This window comes from Schistocerca piceifrons, chromosome 1, assembly GCF_021461385.2.
Source record: "Schistocerca piceifrons isolate TAMUIC-IGC-003096 chromosome 1, iqSchPice1.1, whole genome shotgun sequence".
Classification (NCBI taxonomy): Eukaryota; Metazoa; Arthropoda; class Insecta; order Orthoptera; family Acrididae; genus Schistocerca; species Schistocerca piceifrons.
The window spans coordinates 88,626,014-88,644,672 of NC_060138.1; the positions used below are offsets into that span (position 1 = coordinate 88,626,014).

At 44.3% G+C, this 18,659-nt stretch overlaps 1 protein-coding gene across 4 annotated transcripts in view; it reads left to right on the plus strand.

The window, feature by feature from the left end:
- The window catches only part of LOC124790019 (arfGAP with SH3 domain, ANK repeat and PH domain-containing protein), a 679,824-nt gene that overhangs the window by 531,897 nt on the left and 129,268 nt on the right, over positions 1-18,659 (plus strand). For all 4 annotated transcript variants that reach the window (XM_047257590.1, XM_047257597.1, XM_047257583.1 and 1 more), the window contains exons 3-4: positions 2,629-2,777; positions 9,702-9,956. In XM_047257590.1, coding sequence (XP_047113546.1) covers positions 2,629-2,777; positions 9,702-9,956 — 404 coding nt within the window. The remainder of the gene's footprint in view (positions 1-2,628; positions 2,778-9,701; positions 9,957-18,659) is intronic.

Genomic DNA, 18,659 nt, shown 5'->3' on the forward strand with positions numbered 1-18,659 from the left:
TACGGGTTTCAACATCACTAATGTTTGCAACGCTTCCAGTGCGAAGAAATTAGCTGACCACAAGATACTAGGCTACATCAAAGATGTTGGTATAGACAACCGTCTTCATAAGTACCTCGAGGGGTTTCAGAAGATGGCAAGTCGCATGTACGGGGCACAAAGAAACACACATCAGTGGACAGTATTTTTCCAAGTATCGATTCATCATACGCGCCGCGACGTAGCCGCCCTGGGGAGCAGGCGTGTCGGACAAGCCATCCGCTGCCTACTGTCACGCTGAATTAGTTCGAACATGTAGGTAGGCAACACTGTGAACAAATTCCCAAACTGGCCTCCTGTCGCGCCATCCAAGGCAATTCATATCAGCGACTTCTGTGAATATCGCGCCCCTTTTAATGATTGCTGCGTCACAAGTGGTGGCCATATTGAGCACCTGTTAAACAGACAGAGGTTGCATTCACGGATGTGTCTCGGTTTTAAATTGAGACGACAAAAGTCACGGGACACCTCATAATATCGTGTTGGACCTTCGTTTGCCTGGCGTAGTGCAGCACCTCAGCGTGGCGTGGACTCAGCCTCTGCAGCCGCCCATAACATCGAGAGTGTTAGTGGTGCAGGGCCGTGTGCACCAACTGACCTCTCGATTATGTCCCATTAATGTTCGATACGATTCATGTTGGGTGACCCGGGTGGCCAAATCATTCGCCCTAACTGTCCAGAATGCCCTTCAGGCCAATCGCGAACAATTGTAGCCGGGTGACATAGCTCATTGTCACCCATAAAACGTATTCTCCATAGATGTTAAGTAGAACCGGTGATAAAATGGATTTGAAGTAGATTTATGTTGTCTGACTTCTAAAGATGGTAAGATGATCAGGACCGCCCGTTTCTGCTAGTACGCTGCACAGTTGTTTCCGTCGAACACAGTCGAAAGACTTGCTATACTCCAGGGAACAAAGAACTAATGGGGTATTGAATTCCCTGTATTTTTCAATTAGCTGTCTGATACTGGGACTCCACTCTCGTTTTGTTTTATTGTGCACAAACTGAGCTTGCTCTTGTGGTATTTGTTTATTTAAGTAGGTTCTCCGGCGTTCATGGATGATATTAAGAAAAATATTTTTGGCATGTGGAATCATGACACGCTTCCGTAGTTCCTACAGTGCCATCAGCGGAAAAACTAAAGTTTTTATATTCCCTCTAAACAGTAATTCCTCTTTCAAATTTCTCCTTTGTTTCCTTTACTGCTTGCTAATTGTACACCTTGAATAACAGCGGGGATAGGATAAAACCCTGTCTCACGCCCCTCTCAACCACTGCTCTCCTTTCGTCCCCTTCGCCTCTTGTATCCGTAGTCTCCTTTCTGCACAAGATGTTAATAACCTCCTGCTACATTTCATCCTTGCTAGCTTCAGAATTTCAAAGAATGTAGTCTCGACAGCATTATCAAAATCTTTCTCTTAAGCTACAAACTTTATAAGTGTGGGTTGCTTTCTCCTGTTTCAATCTGCGATTACCTGATGCTCCCTTTGAAACTCTCAACAACCTATGGGTCTTTCAGTTTATGCAAAAATGTTCAAATGTGTGTGAAATCTTATGGGACTTAACTGCTAAGGTCAACAATCCCTAAGCTTGCACACTACTTAACCTAAACGCATGTCTAATCCCGCGCGTCAGTTTATGCAGGTCCTAACTCCTTAATTTCCTTCTATTTGGAGTTTTTTCAGTTTTGATCTGCAGTTTATTGCCAGTAAACTATATCGTAGCCCACACCAACCCCTGGAAATGCCTTGGAGTATAAAATCTGGTTTAGAAATCTCTGTTTCAGCATTAAATAATGTCTTAATCTAATTCCAAATGTTATTTTTTTGAAAATTACATGTAGAAGTGCTCTATGTAAATATAGTGTATGTTTAGTGATATTACATTAATATACCTGAAAAATTTATAAAGGATTTAATTGATTTGGAATCAGTTTTTTCATTTAGTAGTTTTTGCCAGTCCCCTTGTTCATCACCAAAATCTCCAGCTGTCCTTGTATGTCTTTCGTATGGCCTTTCTTCAATTTATGTAGTATTTTCAACTTATTGGTTACGTTTTCAAATTTATGCCCTGTGTTTTCGATGGCAATAAATAAGACTATTTCAGACTGAGCTATACAAGATTTCGATGGTCGTTATTAAAAAAAAAGCTCTGATCACTTTTCCCATTTTGTATAATAACACAGTATTTGAAAGCAATAGAAATTTTCGAATAAACATTACACGTTTTCAAAAAGGAAAAGAAAAGAAAAAAGTTCTAGCATAGCTGCTATGGCAAATTCATGTCCCGGTTTTTCACTCAGTTATTAGTAAAAAGTAAAAGAATGCGTTACAACCAAGACCAGGCACATATCGAAAAATACCGGTTATTCAGAATTAAAATACTGGTATCAGTTTGAACAGGTCGGTTTTTCCCATCCCTTCATCCTAGTCTCTCGTCTGTTCAGGTTTACAAATTTCCCACTTTCGAAAGATCTCAGTGTTGTGCGTTGGTTTGTCTTAGGTTACCGACAAAAGCGAACTGTCTGGAGCCGCCACTTTCAGGTGCTGTTTTGGACCCGGTGTGACGGGCGTGTTTGTGTTGCAGCGCACGTGGACAACGAGGTGTACCTGTCGCGCGCGCTGGAGAGGCTGGGCGGCAACGCGCTCGACAAGGACCAGGAGCCCGACATCGGCGCCGCCTTCATCAAGTTCGCCGTCGTCACCAAGGAGCTGTCGCAGCTCATGAAGACGCTGGTCAGTACGCCGAAACTTCCCACTTAGCTCCTAACAATAATTTTAAATAAGTAAATGATTGCATGAAATTTAGGTAGGAGATTAATCAATCAAAATATCCACGGATGTACTGCTGGTTGTGTCCAACGGGCACAAAATTTCGGCGATCATACATGTCGCCATCATCAGGTGAAATGACGGACTGAGCTCCTGTGAACGTGCCGGCATGGAGATCCGTACGCTATGGCTGCTCAAGGGGAACTGGGTTCGGTCGCGGCGGCGGCCGATTTAAATACCCTCCGCCCGCGGCGCGCCCGCTCCACCGTCCGCGCCCCGCGCCACGGTCGCGCAGAGGAACAGATTGCGACGGCGTCTGAGATGACGTCGGTGTGATGGCTCTGTCCGCCGTGGTCGTCACAACTATACGTTTACTCGATTTACTCTTGATTAACCCAATCGCTGGTTCCCAAGCCTTGCTAAGATTGTAGCCACAGTCACGGTTTATGACAGCACAGGCTGTGTCAATGTGGCAAGTCGTATATTGGTCAGACGATTCGTACCGTCGAGGATCGATGCCGTGAACACCAGAAGCACACTCGACTGATGTATCCGAGCAAGTCGGTGGTCGCTGAACATTGTTTGTCGGAAAATGACGCTATGGAGTATGAACGCACAAGGATTCTGGTACAGACATCGAGATACTGGGACAGCGTTGTTAGAGAGGCCATCGAAATTCGCACCAATGAGGACCTCATAAACCGTGACTGTGGCTATAATCTTAGCAAGGCTTGAGAACCAGCGATTGGGTTAATCAAGAGTAAATCCAGCAAACGTATAGTTGTGACGACCACGGCGGTCAGAGCCATCACTCCGACGTCATCTCAGACGCCGTCGCAATCTGTTCCACCGCGCGACCGTGGCGCGGGGCGCGGACAGCGGAGGGAGCGCGCCGCGGGCGGAGGTTATTTAAATCGACCGCCGCCGCGACCGAACCCAGTTCCCTCTGAGCAGCCATAGCGTACGGATCTCCGTGCCGGCACGTTCACAGGAGCTCAGTCCGTCAGTTTACCTGATGATGGCGACATGTATGATCGCCGAAATATTGTGCCCGTTGGACACTGTAGACCGGCAGTACACCCGTGGATATTTTGATTATCAAATACGCCGGGAGAAACTCAAGAATCACATCAGGAGATTAATTAATTATGGTCATCAGCTCAAAAAGAAGCAAAAGTTATATATTCCGAAACAAAAGCATTACCGACAGACTTGGAGCGTTTGTAATGAATATCTCGGTTGAGGATAGGAACCCGTGTCCAGAAACGTCACACATCGCCACTGCAGAAAACCCAGGAGAAGCGCCAGCCCCTAGGCCACTCCTGTGGCGGCAGGCGCAAATCTGCACGCGATGCACCGCTAGCGAAACACGTTGCAATGAGCCTGACAGACTTCACGTCCATATATGGCTTCGAACGCGTTCGTGCGTTTCATAGCAATACTGTCACGTTACAAATTCATGGTTGATGGCCCACTTGCAGGCTCTGTAACGTCGCTTCGGCGCCCTGTAGCGTCGTTGAATCGTGTTACCGAACATGGGTTCCTCTCCTCAAGACACCCTGGAAGATTGCCGGATATCAGTTTGTTGCATCGTGTACATTAGATAATGCTAAATATTTTCCGCTAGGAGAAGGAACTCGAGGATAATGGGGATCCGAAATAAATGCCACTGTACGTATATTTCACTACGCTTGGAGCACTGTTTCTTTCTAATTTACTAAATCCATAAAAATTGTTTCGAAATTACCTGTATCGGACAGAAGACATCTTTAAAAAAATTCTTCGGTCACTCGATTAGGGAAAGCGACGGTGACACCAGGTGAACTGATTATTCCATTTTTAGCTGCTCGTGACTTCTTTGTGTAGATAGACACTGTTTGTCAGTCAAGAAGACTATAAAGAGACCTTTTGAGAATATTTTCTTTCGTAGCGTTTCGTCTCTCATTTCAATTGTCTCTCTATTCAGTGATTTCCTCATTAATGGCGTTACCTTCAACTCATTAATAACGTTTACATTTCTGATTGGACCTCTTCTGCAACTACCCTCAAGAATTTCGTCTTCGCAACTTGTGTTTTGCTGTCATCTTCCTTTTTACTTAGCGATTTTGCCGTCATCTTCCCTTTTACTTAGCCAACTCTCGCTTCCGAGCAACGGCAATGGTATCACCGTAGTATTATAAAATTTGATATATAAATAATTTTAATGACCCTTGTACCTAATGTTCCTTATTTAACAGGAATAGGCGCAGGTTATGTTGAACAATGCCAAACGAAAGATTGCAGATAGTTATAAATTTACCGCTATTGCACAGATACTCATCATGAACGTTAAAGATCGGAAAATAAAATTTTCTAAATGGTCGAATGAATTACTGTTCCTAACAATAATTTTAAATAACTAAATGATTGCATGAAATTTAGGTAGCAGATTAATTAATTATGGTCGCCAGCTCAAAAAGAAGCAAAAGTTTATGTTTGTTAGCGACTGAGATAAAGTTGAAATTACGTAATAATCACAAATGTGTTAGGAAGGCAGTAGTGGGACACAAGCGACTTCGAGTGTAAATGAACATACAGCGTGAACAGTATTAATTTAAGTAGAAATTAGTTGACATTACTTAAAACTAATCGAAATCAATTATAGTTACTGGCTAGCAACAGGTACGTCACGCGAAATGTACTGAATGACGTTACTCACTGTAATACTGTCTCTCTTGAGGTTTTGTAACCAACCACTAGCCGGCCGGAGTGACCGAGCGGTTCTAGGCGCTTCAGTCTGGAACCGCGCGACCGCTACGGTCGCAGGTTCGAATCCTGCCTCGGGCATGGATGTGTGTGATGTCCTTAGGTTAGTTGGGTTTAAGCAGTTCTAAGTTCTAGGGGACTGATGACGTCAGATGTTGAGTGCCATAGTGCTCAGAGCCATTTGAACCATTTTTTTGGAACTAACCACTACTTCATAATCAATCTTCCCCCGGAAAACACCTTTGCGCTGCCAGTGTCACGAAAGCCACAAATATATGAAATATTTGCGAGACACACAACATAAAATTATATAAGTCGCGTTAATTGAAATGGTATACGCATTTTGCCACTGAAATTACTTTTACTTTGCTGATTGGATGCAGTAGAAACACTACAGTGCACAGAGAACTTTAATTGTTATTGCATTTGGTTACTCGCTGATTTAAGTTAAAACTTCATATGGAATTACTTTCATCTTCATTGAATTATCTCTCTCATTTGTGACTTTCTCGGTATTTACGGTGGGAGGTAAGGACTCTGCTGATGGTTAATGAATCGGTATAATTAGCAGCCCTAATAAGGTTTATGGTTCAGTTAAATGACCACTGCAACGTTCAAGTACTGAAACTGTGACGCTGGGAAGGAGTGTACATAACTAAAGAGAGCAGTATCCTGATATTACTTTATAGTGAGTTACTGGTGATGCGACGTAATGCATTTTGTAATGACCATTCTTGGCAAAATGGTGTTCTTTAACAACGAGAAAGTTTTAATAATTTTGGACCACACGATACTCTTCTTCGAATAACAACTCTTCTTAAATTCCTTGTACTGTGCCCAGATGTGTGCTTGCTCAAATTTCCACAATGCCTTGACATGCTCACACCATCATTTCTAGGACAGTCTCCATCATGCATTACAGCGCCGCCACTTTACGTCCGTACCTCACCACACATGTAAAGCAACGACTCTTTCCACTCTGATACTGGTTCTGCGTCCCCAAGCGCCCAACGATGTTATTGTCTATATACAAGCAGGTTCTTTGGATTCTACACAATACGAACGTCCCCAGCTTTGCCAGCGTTTCTACACAACGTTTTTGCAATATTGTTTTTCAATTGTCATAATCATATTACAATTTTTAAATGGTGAATACTGCCAAAATTGACGAAATACATCCGTACACAAGAAATTAATTTAAAATTACATAATTAACTGACTGAGTTGAGTTGCTGTGTTAAAATCTGTTCTGTCTAGCATTTCACACATTGCTCCATATCTGTGCAACTTAACGTCTTTATTATTCTCGTAATGATAGGTCATATTAGCCTAGATAATTCAAATGTAGTAGTCCCTCCATTATTTCGTTGTTATTTAGTGTCTTCGACCTATAGAGTATTTATTTTGGAACGCCGTAACATTTATGTTATGTACTGCAGTTTTAAGATTGTATTCTGTGCATTTTTATTTTGTTTTTACTTTATTTACACGTCAAGTTCCGTAGGACCAAACTGAGGAGCAAATCTCCGAGGTCATCGAAAGTGTCAGTACGTGAAATTACAACATACAAGTAATAACAGAGAAAAATAAAATGTTTATGAACCGAAAAACGTCAAGCCACAATTTTCAGTAAACGCAGTCAATAATATAACATAACAATCAGCATACTCGTAATTTTTCAAGGAACTCCTCAACAGAATAGAAGGAGTGACCCACGAAGAAACTCTTCAGTTTAGATTTGAAAGCGCGTGGATTGCTGCTAAGATTTTTGAATTCTCGTGGTAGCTTATTGAAAATTGATGCAGCTTTATACTGCACAGCTTTCTACACAAGAGTTGAGGAAGTCCGATCCAGATGCAGGTTGGAGTTCTGCAGTGAGTGAAAGGTGCTTATTCTTGGTAATAAGCTGATATTGTTAACAGGAAACGACGCTAAAGAATTCATATACTGAGAGGCCAATGTCAAAATACCCGGACTAGTGAACAGGGGTCGACAATAGGTTCGCGAACTTACACCACTTATTGCCCCAACCGGCCGTTTCTGAGCCAAATATATCCTTTTAGAATGGGAAGAGTTGCCCCAAAATATAATACCGTACGACATAAGCCAATGAAAATAAGCAAAATAGACTAATTTTCGTGTCAAACGATCACTTACTTCAGATACCGTTCGAGTAGTAAAAATGGCAGCATTAAGTCTTTTGACAAGATCCTGAACGTAAGCTTCCCACGACAGTTTACTGTCTATCTGAACACCTAGAAATTTGAACTGATCAGTTTCACAAATCATACGCCCATTCTGTGAAATTAAAACGTCGGGCTTTGTTGAATTGTGTGTCAGAAACTGTAAGAACTGGGTCTTAGAAGAAGTACTGCTAGCTATCCGGACCTCGTGGGCTCGCGGTCGCGTTCTCGCTTCCCCAACACCGGGTCCCGGGTTCGATTCCCGGCGGGGTCAGGGATTTTCACCTGCCTCGAGATGACTGGGTGTTTGTGTTGTCCTCATCATTTCATCATCATTAATGAAAGTGTCGGGATTGGACTGAAGAAAGGTTGGGACTTTGTACGGGCGCTGATAACCGCGCAGTTGAGCGCCCCTCAAACCAATCATCATCATCATCATCATCATCATTGCTAGCTGGAGTCATTCTTTCTTGTGTTATTACTTATCATGTGCAAATAGTGTTAGGTCGGTGCATAAGTTCGTAGCGTTTTTCCATAAGTTTAGTAACACAACAGATACGCATAACAGAGGCTGTAGTCATCAATAATATATTCTCCTTCAGTACTTACAACAGGTTGCCAACGGTGGTGTAACTTTTCGACTCCGCCACTGTAGAAATCGCACGGCGAAGACCACGTCGAGCCATGTTCGGAGCCCATTTTCATCCGGGAAGTAAGTTCCATGAAGGTTGTTCAATAGAGAGCGGAAAAAGTGAAGCTCTGAGGGCGCAAGATCAGGTGAAAAATGCTGGTGCGGAATTACTTCCGATCCCAACAACTGTATAGAGTTTCTTAGCTCAGCAGAATGCTTGCGGGCTTTATCATGGAGTAGCGTCACTTCACGCAGTCTTCCTGGTCGCTGTTCTCTCATTGCATCTGCAAGGCGCCTCAGTTGTTGGCCGGACCGTCGCTGTTCCACCAGATGAATATTTTTGTGGATGCGCGCAGGTCTTTCTACGGGGAGTTGCTACGTTGTTTGGACTTAACCATTCCTTTATTTTTCTTACGTCAGCATATAGAAACCATTTCTCGTCACCATTAACGATGCAGGATAGGAGTTCGAAATTTGTGGTAAGGTCTTACGGAAGCAAACTGCAGAGGTCATCGGTCGCTAAGCCTACACACTCACCTATGCCCGAGGGAGGATTCGAACCTCTGACGGGGGGAGCCGCACGGACCGTGACAAGACACAAGACGCCCTAGACCGCGCGGCTACCCCGCGCGATCGGACAGGAATTGTCGGTGTTGTTCACGAGCCAATTAATGACGAGCAAGCAGAGATGCGGTATCAGTACACCCAGTTTTCAAACCTTCCCCATTGCATGCATATGTCGCACGTTGGAGGACTGATCCCAGTTAATCACAGTTGCCAGTTCTTGTTGTACACTGACGTGGATCACTGTGGATTAATGCGTTTAAGAGACCATCATAATACCCCGAAGGTCTTTCTGAACGTGGAGAGTTTCTGTCAAAACGATCCTCCTTAAAATGAGAAAATCATTTTCTTGCCCTGCCTGTCCAGTGGCATTATCCTCACACACGATGCAGATATTTATGGCTGCCACCGCTGCAGTCACTCCTGTATTAAATAGAAGAATATGTCTGAAATGTTCCGATTTCTCCTCTTGGAACTCCATTTTCTAGCGTCCACAGCTCCCCCACCATCTCCAAATGACAGTATGTAAACTCAAATAGCAACAGTGAAACACAAATAAAGTGAAAATCGATAAATAAAGCCATAAAAACTGGAATACCAACATTCAAAACAAAAACTTGTGCTCCAACCTATTATCAATACCTGAGAGTTGGTGATAAAATCTGGTCACAGGCCGTGTAATAAATGTATATTTGTATGTATGTTTGTATGTATATATTTCCATATTGGACTAACTGATGCCACCGTGTAATGATGTCGTCGCAGATGCAGAACATCAACAACATCGTGATGTTCCCGCTGGACAACTTGCTCAAAGGCGACCTGCGAGGCGTGAAAGGGGACCTGAAGCGGCCGTTCGACAAAGCGTGGAAGGACTACGAGGCCAAGTACTCCAAGATCGAGAAGGAGAAGAAGCAGCAGGCCAAGGAGGCGGGACTCATCCGCACGGAGGTCACGCCCGCCGAGGTCGCCGACGAGATGGAGAAGGAGCGCCGCCTCTTCCAGCTGCAGATGTGCGAGGTGGGTGTGCGTAGCTTACCTGTACCGGCGCCTGCGTACGTACCCCTGCGGGATACTGTTCACTGCGTGGTGCAGGGTTCCTGGTTCCAATATTTTCCATTTTCCGTCCTGTTCCATTGGCGTATTGAACGAGCACATAATGACTCTAAGCACTCTAATCTCTACTATCTTACTCTATGATGACTACGCGAGGTACACGATATTGGCAGTATATCGATCGCACAACCTTTTTCGAATACAGTTTCTCTGAATTTACCACACATCTTGGGATGCAGACTGTTCCACCCTTCTCCATCTTTACCGTGCTCCGGTCTTGTACAAACTAGATTATGGTAGTCAGGTTCATGGCTCAGCAGCTCCTTCCACTTGCCATTCGCACTAGTCCCTCTGATAGTCTCCTCACAGAAGCGGGGATTCCCCCTCTACACAAACGACGGAGCCAACTACTGGTTTCTCACGCAATCGCTATTCGCCAATTCCTTGACCATCCTGTGTACCCTGTGCTCTTTACCAACGAGGGATGTCTCCCTCCCAACACCCGTCCACGGGTGGGATTGCCGGTTGGCATGCGCCTCACTTCACTCTGTGGGAACTCTATCTCCATTGACTGGAATGTATCCCGTGTCTTTTCTCTCATAGCCCCCTCCCCCCCCCCCCCTCCCATGCCTTAGATGATGCCTAGAACACGGATTAGGACCGATCTATTCCAGGGTCCTAAGATCTGTGTCGCTCCTACGGTTTTCCGGCGTCTTGTATGTGTCATAATTGCAGAATTCCAGGGTGCCACCATCTTTTACACTGATGGTTCTAAGACAATCGATAATGTGGTATACACTTTCACGCCTCCTACTGGATTAGAACACCATTTATTGTCGGGTTCACATAGGGTGCTCGCAGTAGAGTTTCTAACTCTCCTTTTTGTTTCTCAGGCCTCCCTCCACGGTGTTTTAATTTGTTCAGAAAACAATGAGCGTTCTGCAGGTTATCGACCGATGCTACTCTTGTCACCCTTTGGTCTCTATTATCCATGGCCTTCTTTCTGCCTTTGGGCATGTCGTCTGTTCAGATCTCTTTCTCTGGGTCCCAAGTCATGTAGGCATCTCATAACATGTGTGAAATCTTATGGGACTTAACTGCTAAGATCATCAGTCTCTAAGCTTACACACTACTTAACCTAAATTATCCTAAGGACAAACACACACACCCATGCCCGAGGGGGGACTCGAAACTCCACCGGGACCAGCCGCACAGTCCATGACGGCAGCGCGTAAGACAGCTCGGCTAATCCAGCGCCATGTAGGCATCCCAGGGCAAGAACTGGCTAACTGTTTGGTTGGCTAGAGAAGCAGGTACTTACCCCCCCCCCCCCCCCCATTTCCTTTCATGATTCCAGCTGCGGATATGCGGATCTATGTCAAATCTCTCTTTGCCCAAAAATGGAATGACATCTGGTGCGCTGCTGCTCATAGTTATAAACTCTGCACAATCAAGGAGTCTGCTGCTGTTTGGCGCTCTTCCCTCCGCTCCTCTCGGAAGGAGTCCACTGTTTTATGCCGTCTACGCACTGGTCATACCAGGCTCACCCATTGTTTCCTCCACTGGACTCGCATTCGGGAGGACGACGGTTCAATACCGCGTCCGGCCATCCTGATTTAGGTTTTCCGTGATTTCCCTAAATCGCTCCAGGCAAATGCCGGGATGGTTCCTTTCAAAGGGCACGGCCGACTTCCTTCCCCATCCTTCCCTAATCCGATGAGACCGATGACCTCACTCTCTGGTCCTCTTCCCCAAACAACCCAACCCATTGTTTCCTCCTACGTTACCACCCACGCACCACAATGTCGTTGTGGAGCCAGACTGACGTTATCTCACATATTGGTGGGATGTCCCCTTCTTTCGGCCGTTCGTGTTAAATACAGTCTTCCCGAGTCCTTAAGTTTAATGTTAGCAGACGATTCACGGATGGTTGAACTGGTCTCAGTTTCCTCCGTGAAAGTGGTTTTTATTTCCAGATGTGAGGTTCTACTTTAGTCTTGGAGCAGGGGCAGGTTGATTGTGGTTGGGACCTCTTTTTCAGTCTTCTCGATCTGTGACCCCTTCACCGCCCCTTTTTGATTTGGTCTCACTTTTTATGCCTTTTGCTGTGTGTATTTAATGTTCATTATTTTTATCGGACCCTGTTTCTTCTGTGACTAACTTCGGAATCGCGGGACTGATGACCTCGCCCCTCGCCATTTGGTCCCATAACCCCTCTCAATTAATTAGTTAATCAATCAATCAATCACTCTGTGAGTTTACCCAACAGGGTCTCGCGAGAACTACGTCTCCATTCTGCCAAAGATTCTCATTTAAGTGTCCCGTGTGTTTCTGTTACAATTTTCGTCTGGGCTATACCGACCTGATACGATCGTTCCTTGTCTGCTGCTCTCACACATACATCATGAGGACTAAAAGTGCTGAAGCAGTATTCTATAAATGGTGGCACTAGCGTTTGAACCCAAACCTACGACTCGCTTTCCTCACTGTATATTTTACGTGTTCCTACCATTCCACATCGGTTCTCAGTGTCACCCCTAAATACTTTCATGACATGACGTGCTGTAGTTGTTCGCCACTCATCTTGTGACTGGATACTTTCGTTTACTGTAGGTTATGTTTCTCACTTATCCGCTTTTAAATTGAGTTGCCATGCATTACTGAAAGAGGAAATCTTGCCCAAGTGTTCATGCGTTCCAACAATATACTTTCGTGTATAGACAGCACTATGGCGAATAAACAACCTAATGGTGCCGCTGACTCTGTGTGATTGTTGATGTACAGCGTGATACAGCCAAGGCTGCGCCGGCCGGAGTGGCCGAGCGGTTCTAGGCGCTACAGTCAGGAACCGCGCGACCGCTACGGTCGCAGGTTCGAATCCTGCCTCGGGCATGGATGTGTGTGATGTCCTTAGGTTAGTTAGGTTTAAGTAGTTCTAAGTTCTAGGGGACTGATGACCACAGCAGTTAAGTCCCATAGTGCTCAGAGCCAGAGCCAAGGCTGCGTTCACAGTGGCACCGACATCGGTCGTCAGACGCCGTCGCCATAGCTCGCCCGAAAACATCGACTGACAGCTTGGTCACAGTGCGTCCGATATCCTTATCAGTTTGTGGATGGCTCGAGCAGGTTAGTCAGGTTAGAATCTATTCTATGTATGAAGTAGGTTATGGTAGGATGGATATCACGACGCTTCTATGGTTGGAGACGAATCCTATTAAAAAGATGCCGAATGCAGAAGAATGAGTGACCGGCATACCTGTTTTGAAAAGATAGTGGCGAGGCTGTACACTCTGTTGTCAGCCGTTGGAATTACCAGACAAGTTTTACGTACATGTGAGACGAAGGGAGGCACGTTCTGTTACATACTCAACGTGATTCTTGGTATCCTTCAAAAGCAAGATTACAGACACTCTTTCTGCTGAATTTATTTGAAATTCTGCAGACATACGTCAATTAATCTTCAATGACTGTCATTCAGCATACGTCTGAAAGACAAGCATAAAGTTCAGAATAGGATCGTTGACATCTAAAGCACTGAAAACTGGAAATGCATCACATTTGCAAAACTATTTCATGTAAAACAAACGGAATCACCACCCTGCTGGCAGCTAAACGCGAGTAACCAGCAATGATAATTTGTAGATCGTTAACGCCCACCCACCCACCACGACCCACAAGAAATTCCCTTACATTAACTTTAAGCGTAAGTCCGTCCCGGTCGCTGAGTGGTCACGGCGGAATATCGTGCAAAGGAGCCCGGGTTCGATTCCCTCCTGGGTCGGTGATTTTCTCCGCCCAGGGATTGGGTGTTGTGTTGTCTTCATCATCATCATCATCATCATCATCATCATATCCACCGGGTGGCGACAGGAAAGGCATCCGGCCATCCCTTAACTTAACCCTGCCAAATCTAACCATAACAACGCCGACCCTGCGAAATCTGCAGGACAATGGCACAGTGAAAAGAAGAAGGAGGTTAACTTTAAGCTTAAGGTACGTCACTTTTCTCACTTGAACCAATTATTTTTTGAGGTTTTAATTCACGCCTAAAATTTCGGTTAGAGACTTTGCCTACTTGTGGTTTCCAATAAACCTGCTATTTCTGTCCGTAGATTCCGAACTATATCCCGATTATAATAGTTTTCATCCTCAGGATGACTAAACTTATTAGTTTCTTACAGTCCATATCATCGAAGAAATCAGACTGATCTGAATTTCATCGACTGTCGTTCGAAGTCTGTACGTTCAGGTGATGAGATCGGCTACATTGTGACCGCGCACAGAGTGGCGTACTAGTTTGAAAAGATCGTGTGTGTTGACCATGTCAGTCGGCGGCTGTATCCACCGATATGGGTGCCACTTAAGCTGTTCACCTCAGATATTTCCTAAATCGTTTAACATATCGTAACTCTGCTTTCAGTGAATTGTGAGAAACTCCTCACTAACCGAGGTGTAGTCTCTTTTCATCGCCGTTTTAATTACAGAGATATCGACATCAGCTTCGCTTTTTCAGATGGAATGTGGTAATTTCAGCTGATAACATCGTAGTTCTATGAGATACGAATTCAACGACGTTTCACTCTTCAAAAACCGTTTTTATAGCATAAAAGTCGCTTCAGTTGCCAATAATTTCTTAATTTATTCAACGACCAGTCTCTAAGCGTAAAGCTTCGTCTTCAGGTGTCATCAAATAACTATGGGAAAATAAATGTATATATTAAAAGTATATACTTAAGATGCTGGTTATGATTTATATGCACTCAACAATTCTTCATTAAAATCTCGATTGCTTGGTGCTCCGCAACGTTTGGATATTTTTTAAAGGACATCTTCCGTACACCATGAGCTGTGCTAGAAATGTTTATTTGCCAAAACCAGTTAACATTATGCACCTCTGCAGCAATGTCTTGCATGTCGATTAATACCATAGGATCTGGAATATATCCTATAATATTGTATTGTATGTTAACCGGGGGTCTAGAAACGACGGAGAGGCACCGTCCACGCCGCAGCCAACCTCACGACGAATACCGCAGTCCACTTCACCCCTCTGCAGCCCCACACCGAACCACTCTTTCACGGTTACTGTGCGCTTCGGCCACCGGTGGAACCCCCCCCCCCCCCCCCTTGGGAACGTCTCACACCAGAAGAGTGTAACCCCTATGTATGCTTGGTAGAGTAATGGTAGTGTACGCGTACGTGGAGAACTTGTTCTCGCAGCAATCGCCGACATACGAGGTGCATTCAAGTTCTAAGGCCTCCGATTTTTTTTTCTCCGGACTGGAAAGAGATAGAAACATGCGCATTGTTTTAAAATGAGGCCGCGTTCATTGTCAATACGTCCCAGAGATGGCAGCACCGTACGGCAGATGGAATTTTACCGCCAGCGGCGAGAATGAGTACTGTTTTAAATACTTAAAATGGCGACGTTTTCCTTACTTGAACAGCATGCAATCATTCGGTTTCTGAATTTGCGTGGTGTGAAACCAATTGAAATTCATCGACAGTTGAAGGAGACATGTGGTGATGGAGTTATGGATGTGTCGAAAGTGTGTTCGTGGGTGCGGCAGTTTAATGAAGGCAGAACGTCGTGTGACAACAAACCGAAACAACCTCGGGCTCGCACAAGCCGGTCTGACGACATGATCGAGAAAGTGGAGAGAATTGTTTTGGGGGATCGCCGAATGACTGTTGAACAGATCGCCTCCAGAGTTCGCATTTCTGTGGGTTCTGTGCACACAATCCTGCATGACGACCTGAAAATGCGAAAAGTGTCATCCAGGTGGGTGCCACGAATGCTGACGGACGACCACATGGCTGCCCGTGTGGCATGTTGCCAAGCAATGTTGACGCGCAACGACAGCATGAATGGGACTTCCTTTTCGTCGATTGTGACAATGGATGAGACGTGGATGCCATTTTTCAATCCAGAAACAAAGCGCCAGTCAGCTCAGTGGAAGCACACAGATTCACCTCCACCAAATAAATTTCGGGTAACCGCCAGTGCTGAAAAAATGATGGTGTCCATGTTCTGGGACAGCGAGGGCGTAATCCTTACCCATTGCGTTCCAAAGGGCACTGCAGTAACAGGTGCATCCTACGAAAATGTTTTGAAGAACAAATTCCTTCCTGCACTGCAACAAAAACGTTCTGGAAGGGCTGCACGTGTGCTGTTTCACCAAGACAACGCACCCGCACATCGAGCTAACATTACGCAACAGTTTCTTCGTGATAACAACTTTCAAGTGATTCCTCATGCTCCCTACTCACCTGACCTGGCTCCTAGTGACTTTTGGCTTTTTCCAACAATGGAAAACACTCTCCGTGGTCCCACATTCACCAGCCGTGCTGCTATTGCCTCAGCGATTTTCCAGTGGTCAAAACAGACTCCTAAAGAAGCCTTCGCCGCTGCCATGGATCATGGCGTCAGCGTTGTGAAAAATGTGTACGTCTGCAGGGCGATTACGTCGAGAAGTAACGCCAGTTTCATCGATTTGGGGTGAGTAGTTAATTAGAAAAAAAATCGGAGGCCTTAGAACTTGAATGCACCTCGTAGTGTAGCTGAGGCGGAATAGGGGTAACCAGCCCGCATTCGCCGAGGCAGATGGAAAACCGCCTAAAAACCATCGACAGGCTGGCCGGCTCACCGGACCTCGACCCAAGTCAGCCGGGCGGATTCGTGCCGGGGACCAGGCGCTCCTTTCCAATTCGGAAAGCCGTGCGTAAGACCACACGGCCAACACGGCGGGCATCCTATAATATAGTAAACAGGTTGTCGTGTATGTTATTGCTGTCAAATTTTTCGCAGTGATAATTCTTGACAACGTTTGACATAACTGTGTTGTAGAGAAAACATGAAACTGACATGTTAAAGTTAAAGACTCTGTATTACCTGTCTTTTGCTATTTCTAAGATCATATATTGTAACAAAGAAGCCCTCGGTCACAAATATTAAGTCAAAATTGACCTTGTTTCGACGCTACCATGAGCGTTGTCTTCAGAATTAGACTAACTGTACTAAAACATTAGGTATATAGTACATTAATAAAATTAAAGTTTGTACTGACTCGAAAAGATGCAGTACTTACAAGTCACATATTAAAAAAGATCTAAGCCGGAAAGACTTGTGTTCATGACGTCACCTTTCCGGCTTAGATCTTTTTTAATATGTGACTTGTAAGCACTGCATCTTTTCGAGTCAGTACAAACTTTAATTTTATTAATGTACTATATACCTAATGTTTTAGTACAGTTAGTCTAATTCTGAAGACGACGCTCATAGTAGCGTCGAAACCAGGTCAATTTTGACTTAATATTTGTGACCGAGGGCTTATTTGTTACAATATAATTCTGACACGGTCGCTGAACCTTAGCAGCTATGTTCAAAGTTTTTCATATTTATATATACCTATGACATGCTTTCATATATGTAAATTACAATTTTTTGGCAGTTGGTATATGAAAGTAGAATATGCAAGCGGTACATGCATTACCAAGAATTGTCACTGCCTAAAATTTGACATTGTGCAGTGACCGGCACGAAAAACGCAACACTTCAGGTTCTTACAAAAACTGAAATTTATTTTAAATTTAAGAGACTCTTATGTCACTAATCCACTATCTTATGATGGAATATTATGGTGTGAGTGTCCAACATTGAAAAAAAGAAAGACGATTTTAAACATTTAACCAATTAAGCCAGAGATGCACACCTTGTGCTTCAATAACGGTGGTGTTGACGGTTTCGGAGAAACTGAAGTTGTAAGAAGTTTTCATCTCTCTTCGACGTTGCTCTTGCCGGGTCTGTTCGTGATCTCCTTGCAAAGCCTGCAGTTTCCCTGTACCTTCTCATGGTTCTGGCAATCGTGGTAGGTGTAGTCCTCAACACTTATGCAACGTAATTCATGCTGTTGCCATCTTCCACTAAAGCGATAGCTGTCGCAACTTGTTTAGGGCTTAACGGCATGTTTACTCCCGAAAGCTGATTACGACAATCGCAGAAAGATCCTTCAAACAGGTTTGATTGAAAGGGGGACAATTCAGGATATAACAATAAGCGCTACAAGAGCGGCAAAACGTTATTCGCTCACATTCAGTGATGTGTATTCAGGGTTGCGCGAGAAACAACAATTGAGCCTAGTACAATAAACAATCAGCACTTCATTGTTTGCTCGCAAATTAACGCCAGTAACATTAAACGTTTCAAAAAACAATATGCTTGAAGTGCTTCACTTTGATTAAATAGATAAACACACAATGATAACACATCATTTATTGGGTGTTGCGTTTTTCCTGCCGGTAAGTGTATTAGCTGACACCAAGTCATTGCTGCAGATGTCCATAATGTTAAGTAGACTTATGTTACTGCTACTGTATGTACAGTTATCACTTAGTAGAAATCGATGTATATCAAATTATTTGTTCCTCTGTAACAGATCCCACTGATGATGGGTTATAAACCCGAAAAATAGCATTGGCAAATAATAAAAAATTCCTAGTACAGCTCATGGTGTATCGAAGATGTCCTTTAATAAAACCCGCCGTTAATGATTGAAAGGAAAGATAAAAAGGTTATTATCGATTTTTTTTTTCGAATCCCATTCACTTTGCTTACTATGCGTCGTGGTACGACCACGTTTTGAATGGACCGGTGTACTGCCACCAGCA